This window comes from Lissotriton vulgaris, chromosome 5 (assembly GCF_964263255.1).
Source record: "Lissotriton vulgaris chromosome 5, aLisVul1.2, whole genome shotgun sequence".
In the NCBI taxonomy this organism is placed as follows: Eukaryota; Metazoa; Chordata; class Amphibia; order Caudata; family Salamandridae; genus Lissotriton; species Lissotriton vulgaris.
This window is the reverse complement of record NC_141693.1, coordinates 107,153,613-107,162,778: the sequence shown is the minus strand read 5'-3', so window position 1 is coordinate 107,162,778 and position 9,166 is coordinate 107,153,613. Positions and strand designations below refer to the sequence as shown.

Below are 9,166 nucleotides of genomic sequence, written 5' to 3'. Positions count from 1 at the left end.
AGCTGGAACAGAACAGCGAGGTTCAGCCTTTTCATTGAAAAAAGTGAGCCTTGGCGTTCAGTTTTCTTGTAAACATTGAACTGTTTCTCAGTTCATCAAGACCATAGGCTGTTCAGAGTTGAGATGCTGGGCTCCTTCTGGGGGCCTGGGTATAGATTTGGTTGTGATCCTCAGTGACTTTCTTAAGCGAATTTCCTGCTTGTCCTTTGCTTTGCAGTGTGTTTCTGTCTTTCCTCACCTGGAGAGGTGGTGAGAAGGGTGGTCATTCCACCTTCATACCAGGCCGGAGTGCTTCCGTTTGAGTGTTTTCACCACTTCTGACACTTCCTGTCCTAAACGGCGATTCACAAGGGCATGCTGCCGCCATTAATTCTTGGGATATTTTTTGTTGTTTTCCATGTGACGTGAAAGGTTTGGATGTTTTTCAATTCTTATAGGTTTCTGTTGTGTAAGTGTGTGCCCTCCTGCCGCGGAGAGTGACCACAGGGCCACTGAGGAGTATGGTATTTCAGCAAGTATGGTAGGTGGGGTCCCTCTTTAAGACTCCCAGGAAGGACATGGAGCCTAAATTAGATTCTGGGAATAGTTATTAGTTTTTAATTTTATTTTAGTACTAAGGTAGGTAAATCCTGCCTGTGTAGCTAAGCAAACCTCATGATGTGAGCGTGGCTGTGAGAATGAAGTCTTGTTATAATAAAGATTACCAATAGATAATTAGTCTATCAGTACTGCCAGGCCAAGGGGAATGTTGGAATGACCGACAAAGTTCACATTTTTTTTTAGGTATTCATAGATATTTCTATTGGCCTTTTGTATTTTTACTTTGCCCTTAACTCTGGTGGGAAATGAAAGAGGCTGTACTCGCGGGGGGGGGGGGGCAATACTCCAGTAGGGAAATAGGCTGAGTCGAGTGTTCAAACTGGGCACAAAAGGTCCAGGAATACTCCCCGTAGATTCTATGGTTTAGACTTTAGATAAACATATTTTCTAAGTGGATAAACATTTATGTGATTTTTGTGAAAAAAATGTCCAAATGCACATTTTTTCCTTGTTTATTCCAGAGATGTGTCCGTAATATGGACAACGCGTAAGAGTAAGCGGATAGAAATGTTTTAAGATCTTAGACTTCTGAAGTTTACTCCTAGGGTTTTTTTGTATTGAGAAAAAGGAGAAAAACTAGGTAGAATGTAGGCGAAAATCTGATGCATAGTTTTCTATATTTCATTAATCCGTCCCTATGAAACCCCTCAAGTGTCTCTAAAGTAAGGACCTTTTCTACATGTCTGTTGAAACCAGGGTCATAATGCTGGTCCCTGCAGCCCCTGCAGTGCAGAGGGTCCCCCAACCCTTCAGGTGCCCGTCCGCCAGTCCTTCAGGGGAGACCCATTTCAACCTAAGGCCAATGAATATAAGATATAGAGGATACTCGGGGCCCCCTCTTTACTGGATGCCTTCATCATATTTTGTTTTTTCTCTACCGCACTTTTGGCCGCCATGTGCAAATGGCCACATCTTAGTAGATAGGGTGCATTTTTACAGTGGCGTAGCAAGGTCAGGTGGTACCCGGTGCGGAAAATGCCTTTTCACCCCCGGCTTGTTTAAAGCACATATTTTAGCCATTTCGTCACTCCCCTCAGTGATGAGACCTGGGGCGGCCCGCACCCACTTTCCTCTCTCTCCCTTTGACGTAAGGCGGTGCAGCAACTGTGGTTCCTGTGCTGAGTTGCATCAAATATTGAACATCTGGGCCCGGTTCTGTAAGAACAGTCTGCAGTAGCAGCGAAGCCAGGGGCCTGGACTCGAGAAAGAGACACCCGGGCTGCTGCGCGTTAATCTTTAGTGGAGGGGCCCCTCCCGGTCCTCCCGATGCGCCCCATTAACCGCGTGCGCATGTCGCCGCGGTCCCCCCTCAACCACGTCGCCGCAGTCAACCATCAAAGTTAGCGAGGGAAGGCTCAGGGCAGGCATGTCTCGACTCGCCTGTTGCCTGGAAAGAGGCGCCTGCATCCTACACAGTCTTGCCCACAGGAGTCCTCCCGGAGGGCCGGGCTCACAACTTCACGGGAAGGTCCATGGTCGGTCCCCTCTGTGCAGAGCATCGCCACAGCCTCCAGCATGAAATGTAAGTAGGCCCAGCTGCAGGGGTTACATGTGCGGGGAAGATAGTGTGGTGTCCTTGGCGCAGTGGAGGTCTGCGGTAGACTCACCCCTCAGGGGCTCACTCTCAACCCCAGACTGGTAACTGCACACTCGATGAATACAAGAGACCCTGCTAGTATTCAGCAGGTGCACAATTACCCACCAGCCGCAGTGTTGGGCCTCGGATGGAAAGGTTTTGTGTTTTACCCTATGGGGTGCATTCTTGCAGTGTTCACTGTTGTGCCAGGTTTCACTTCTGGAAAATCGTGCACGCAAAACACGAAAGTGCACTGAGTTATAACCCCCATTTGGAAGCAACTGAGGATTTGTTCCTGAATCAGGAGTTAAGGGGGAGTTGTAATGAGACCCACATGTTGTGCAGTTTAATAATTCCCCTTTATACATTGTTGTTGCAGTGGTGAGTGATGGGTCGTGTTCTGTTTGCTGGGCCCGTAGTGAACATTTGAAACGACACAGGCGTCTTATCTCACTGGACATTGCTAATCCGATGGGGTGCGAAAAGCTCTGGTTTTAGACTCCCTGCCACAGACCTCTGCTGGAGGAAATATGCAAATGACCGGAGCAAACAGAGCCAGGGAGGGAGCGCACGCGCTGCTTTTAAAGATTGCTGCATTCGCTGCAATCCGTGAGAGAGTTCTGGTCGCCAGACGTTATACCAGACGGGACAGATGTGTTGTAAACACTTGCACCTGGGTGCAATTTACCAGCTCTCATCCCGGAGGATTTAGGAGCAGGAGGTGTAAAGATATATTATTTCTGACACACCTTTAAAAATACGCTCTGAGAAGCACTGCAGCTGCAGGAATGTCAGGGGAGGTTGTGTTGTCCTGTGACGCAACACAAACGACTGTGTGATTGCTTCTACAAGATGCATTATCAGCTGATGACAACCTGGGCACACAACCTTTGCAAGCGAGGAATACTATTTAACGTTCTTTAACTGACAGCTTTGCATTGATTATTGACCGATAAAAAGGTTTTGTGGAATAAATAACCTCAAAGATGACATCACTGATAGTATCTCAACTCACCTCATTGATAGCATCTGTAATGGCAGCACAAAACCAAAGAAATTCAGCAATTATGACTCGTGCCCTGAGGTAACTATAACTTGTGCCCATGCCATGTGCAGTTTTCTCATCAATAATTTCACAGCAAATGTTGCAGTGATATTGTCAATGATGTCATAAAAGATGTCATGAGTAATGTAATATGTGGAGTAATTAGCAGTGCATGGTGAGGACATGAGTTATAGTTACCTTAGGGCACAATTTATAGTTTTGTGTGTGTAAAATCTGAACCTAACTATAGCATCCATTTAATTCTTGTTTTTTTAAGTGAATTTCTCATTTTTAACTCTATTTCCTAAATATAAGGTCCCTGTAACCGTTATTTTTTTCAGTGAATTTCGAGGGTATTTTAATGCTATTTATTAACTATATCATCCCTGTACCCTGGGTGTGTGGGTTTGTAAGTGAGTGTGTGTGACTGGATGTGTTGTTCTGTGAGTGGGTGTGTGAGTGACTGTGTGAGTCTGTGAGTGGGTAAGTGTGGCTCTATGGGTGTGTGCCTCTGCAGATCTGTGACTGAGTGGGTTTGTGTGTGAATGGTGGTGTGGGTGTGTAAATGGGTGAATGAGTGAGTGTGTGATGGGTGGGCATATGAGTGGGTGTGTAAGTGGCTTTGATAGTCTGAGTGATGTGTGAGTGGCTGTATGGGTGTGTGAGTGAGTGTGCCTGTGGTTTTGATGTATGGGTGTGTGAGTGGCTATGTGGGTTAGTGAGTGGGCATGTAATTGACTGTATGGTTTTGTATGTACCTGTGTGAGTGGGTGTGTGAGTTCATGTGTGGGTTTGTGCATGGGTGTGTGAGTAGATGTATCAGTGACTGTATGTGTGTGTGTGAGGGTATGTGAGTGACTGTATGGGTGTGTGAGTGGGAGTATGGATGTGTGAGTGGGCGTGTGAGTGGTTGTGTAAGTGTGTGATAGAGTGTGTGAGTGGGTGTATGTGTATTTTAATTAGGGTGTGTTGGACTTGGCCCCTTTTGACAAAAGTTCCCTAAACTTTTTGCCTTCCCCCTAGACCTTTTTTTCTGACATGGTGTTACCAACTTAGATGCTTTGGGCACTTTGCCACTTCTGATCAGTGTCAAAGTGCAAGTGCTCCCTGTGTAAAGTGTAATGGTAGTTGGTTGTCCATGATTGGTTTGTTTGCCTTACTAGTAAAGTGCACTATGTGTGCCAGGGCTGGTAATGCAAATGCTACTAGTGGGCCTGCAGCACTACTTGTGCCACCCACAAAAGTAGCCCTAAAAAGAGAACTCAGTCCTGCCACTGCACCTCTTTTTGTGAAGATGGTTTTTGAATTATGTGTTTAGACACCAAACTTTTAGAAGGTGCTGCTTTCTTAGTTCTAACAATTCTGTGTGTCTCTGCCTAGTAGTGGATTGGCTGTCTGGATTTGAATGTGCTACGGTCTGGGAAATGCCTTGGCCCAGGGGAGGAATAGCAGACAGCAACAGGCTGACCTGCATCTGTAGTGTAGTGGGGAGAAGTAGCCACTGGAGGTGAAGAGGCCTAGGCTGCTGCCATAAAACAATGGCTCCATCTCCTGCTGAGTGTTGAAGGATCCAGACCCCCACTATCAAAGGAAGAAGGTGTCACTGGGCAGGGAGACACTCAGAACTGGTTTGGACAGGGGTCAGTGCCCCCTTAACACAAAGACTTTAAAGACTATTAGGGGTGTTAGATCTGGGGGTCTCTAGTTGGCAGAGGTAGGTACCAATGTCCAAATAGGGATCCTTGCTTCTAGTCAGGGTAAGGGGGATACACTCTTTAGATAACCCCTGCTCTCCCCTTGGTAGCTTGGCACGAGCAGACAGGCTTATCAAAGGCAATGTGTAACGTATTTGTACCAACACTCTCAGTAACACAGTGAGAACACCACTAAAGGACTCCACACTAGTTTAGAAAAATAAAGTATCTTTAACTAAACTACACAAGACCAAAACGACAAAAACCCAACATACACAGTTCAAGAATACGATTTTTAAAGAGTTCTAGGGTTTGTGTCAAAATAATCCATAGTTGCGTCACGTTTAGCCCACAGTACCTGTAGATGCGACAAAAAGTTCCAAAGGGAAGCTGCAGCGTTGAAAAACAAGCGATGCGTCACTCCTGAGACCCTGGGGAGGCGAAGCGACAGCCCCGCTGGACGCAGCGGGCGTGTTGCGACGAATCTGGTCTGTATGGGGAGGGATGCAATACCTTGTATCGATTCCAGTGCGCAGGTTCGGTAGGAAGCATCTCACACAGGCACGATGCGACGATCTTCGGGACAGACGATCTCAGGTGCGGCGGTGATGCGCAGCGTCGATCTTCTCCTCTTGTGGCTCCTCGATGTGATGGCTCTGCGACAATGTTCGCAGTGACGTGATGCGGTCCGCAAGCAAGCGGCGCTGCGATCTCACCCAACAGCACCAGGCGCTGCGACGATCTCGATCCTCGCGGCGGTGGGAATATCCTCGCACTGTCGACGATGCGCTCTGCAAGCGAGCGATGTGTGAAAATTGCTGATTTTTTTCTTTTCTCCTTGTCCAGCTCCCCAAATAGCAGGCATAACTTCCAGAGGCCCCACAATTGGATCAAGAACTCTAGGAAGGGCAGAACTCTCAGCAGAGTTCAGGGGGGAGCTGGGGGTTGAGTCCTTTTGTTCCTGGAACTTCTTAACATGAGGCCAGCTCTCCCCAGGCCCTTGGAGATCTCTTCAAGCAAGGGGACAACAGCAAAGTCCTTCCCCTCTGCTTGGCAGCAAAAGCACCTGCAGGTCAGGCAACAAACACACAGCAGGACAGTCCTTCCTCTTCAGTCTTCCAGCTTTCTCCTTGGCAGAGGTTCCTTCTTGATTCCAGGATGATCTAATTTTCTGTAGTCTGGGTAGCCCTTTTTGTACCATTTTTCCTTTGTTCTATAGGTCAGAACCAGTTCATGTCAGTTTCTGAGCACTTTGTTTTTCTGCCTTCTCCCTTCCTTTCAGAGAGAGGGGCAGAGTTGTCAGCCGCCCAGCAGGAGGTGGAGCCAGCATTGTGGAAGGCAGGCACAGCCTAGGCATGGGCGGAAAATCCGTTCCGCTCGCGGATTTTGCGGATTTTCGGGAAATCCGCAATCCGCGAGATTCGCGAATCTCCCGCAAAATCCACAAATCTGCGAGCAGCGGATTTTGCTCGCACTGCTCGCACTGTTCGCGTGAGTTCGCGTGAGTTCGCGCCCCGCGAATAAGTGCAAAATTGCAGAAATACGATCTTAGCAAAACTGAAAGTAACTACTTACCAGGTTCAAAAGTTCAGGCTCATCATTAGTAGCCATTTCCTGTAGTGCTTCCTGAGGGGCCCCTCCAGAGTTCAGTTGCCAGTTGAAACTATTATGTGACCCTGCTCTGAACCTCAGAATAGTTACACATATGCCACAAAGGTCCTGAATTACAGCTAAGGGAGACAAGCAGGAGCCAGGCTGGAAGTTAAAATCCATTAATCAGCCCCTAATTCATTATTGTCAGTTGGGGCAGGGCAGGTGTTGTAACTAATTTTGCAACAATGAAAGCACTTAGCAAGTGCAAAAGATCACTAATCAGGGCGCACTAAGAAAGCAGGTGCCAGCTAAAAAAATATTCTGTGACACATTAATCAGCCCCAAATTAATTCAGGTCACTTGAGGCAGGGAAGGTGTGCTTTGCTTTGCCGAAAATAATGTACACTGGACAACCAGAGGGTGTGGTGATGAAACAGAGGGTGGCATGGGTGGGCCAGAGGGTGGCATGAGTAGTCAGAGAGTGGCAGTGGTGACAGAGAGTGGCAGTGATGAAGAAGAGTGTCCCAAACAGGCTGGACACGTAGAAACAACAAGTTCGCAAAACTTGCGACCCGACAGGTAAGTTCGCAAATTGCGAAATTGTGAAAAACCCTCGCGAACTGGCAGAAACACGGGCGAACACAAAAAAAAAAAAAAAACGCAAATTCGCGGGAATTTGCGGATTTTGCGGATTGCGAATCCGCAAATCCGCAAAATTCGCGAACGCGAGATCTGCAAAATTCGCCCATGCTTAGCACAGCCCCATTCAGACCCAGCTGCCATCCCCTCATCACTCAAGATACAGATGCAGTCATTCAGCATAGGGCTGACTAACCAAGCCTCCTGGGGGCTCCCCAACCCCTGTCACTCACAAACCAGACAGTCAATTCACAAACAGGTCAATGCACACAGAAAGGTCAGACAAGAGAACAGCCACTTTACTAAAAGTGCTGTTCTCAAACACAGGATTTAAAGCCCATCCTTCCTAAAAGATGTGTTATTAAATTCTGAGTTATGAGATACCAGACTTTAATTTTTTATCTTGCTCTTATGGGAAGATATGCAGGTAAACAATATACACAGCAGTTAAGAGAAGCATCGGCCTCTAATAATTCCAGAGAATTCTGGTCTATAATAGGGAAGGGATGTGGTGTAAGAACTACCCCTACTCCTATTGCCATTGCAGAAGATATTTGGACATTATTCATATCTAGTCTGTATGCATCTAATGGTACAGAAGGTGACAATGGGGACTTAGTTCAGAATAGCAAACACAATATAGAGCTCCCAACCGAGAAAACCATAGTCTCTGTGATAAAGAGTATGCGCTCTTCCGGAGCTATGGGCCCGGATGAATTACCCATGTCCCTAATAAAGCAAGATGCCACATCTTGGAGTAAGATCCTTCTCCCAATATTTCATGCATGCCTCCTTTCAAGATCTGTCCCTGACTCATGGAGGGGTAGCATACTAATTCCCCTATTTAAAAAGGGAGAGCGGGAGAATCCAGCGAATTATCGTTTAATAGCTCTATTGGATGCAATAGGAAAAGTTTTCGATAAATATCTTTTAACATTGATCAATGAATGGATAGAATCTAATTGTATTTTACCTTTGGAACAAACTGGATTTCGTAAAGAACATGGAACACTAGATAACTTAACAGCATTGCAGGTGATCATTGACAAATATGTACGTGTTCGAGGTGGTGGAATATATGTGGCAATTATAGACTTCTCCACAGCGTTCGACAAAGTGGATCATCCAACGCTGTGGAGAAAGCTAGCTGCTTTAGGTATGCCAACACAGTTACTTGAACTTGTGAAATCCCTTCACTCGAACACATGGTGCAAGGTGTTATATGGTGGAGAGAGGGGTCTCTCTCAATCCATACCCTCCCCAAATGGTTTGAAACAGGGGTGTATATTGGCCCCTACTTTATTTTCTCTATATACGGCAGACCTCCCTAATTTCATCTCTGCTAGTGAGGGGCAAGCCCCGAAAATTGGAGGATCTTTTATATCGGTTTTAATGTATGCTGATGACATTCTTGTTTTAGATCTAACACCAAAGGGCTTGTCTAACCGTCTACAGGCATTAAATCTATTTTCAGAAGCACATTATATGAAGATTAACGTGTTGAAAAGCAAAGTAATGTGCATCTTTGGAAAGAAAAAATGTAGATCCGAAAATTATTGTTGGGCCATAGGTAGGCAGAAACTCGAGGTGGTTAAAACGTATACCTTCTTAGGTAAAATCATTTCTGCAAACCTAAGTGAAAAACCCCACACTGAGCACAATGCACATAAAGCATCGGCTCATGGTATGGGGTTAAGTTCCCTGTATAATGCTACTGGGAAGAGACACTTCACACTTTTCCTGGAGGTATTCAGAGCAAAGATCCCTGCTACACTATTGTATGGATTAGAACTAGTGGGGCTAAATCATTGGGGATTCTTACAAAAAATAGAAGGAAAGGTGCTAAGAAGAATTTCTTCCTTAAATACAGCTTGCTCTGTTTCTTCATGCAGGCTAGAATTCGGACTCCGAAGCTGTTGGGTACAGGGGTTGATTGCCCTCGTAAGGTGGGTGGCCTGTTTAGCGAGAGGTAAACCAGGTACCTTACGGGAAGCCATTAAAAAATAACTCTTGGGCCAT

At 46.2% G+C, this 9,166-nt stretch overlaps 1 protein-coding gene across 1 annotated transcript in view; it reads left to right on the top strand.

The window, feature by feature from the left end:
• Positions 1-2,090: 2,090 nt before the first annotated feature.
• LOC147710308 (uncharacterized) overlaps positions 2,091-9,166 on the top strand; it is a 70,262-nt gene continuing 63,186 nt past the window's right edge. The window contains exon 1 of the mRNA XM_086919345.1: positions 2,091-2,122. Coding sequence (XP_086775471.1) covers positions 2,116-2,122 — 7 coding nt within the window. The 5' untranslated portion in view covers positions 2,091-2,115. The remainder of the gene's footprint in view (positions 2,123-9,166) is intronic.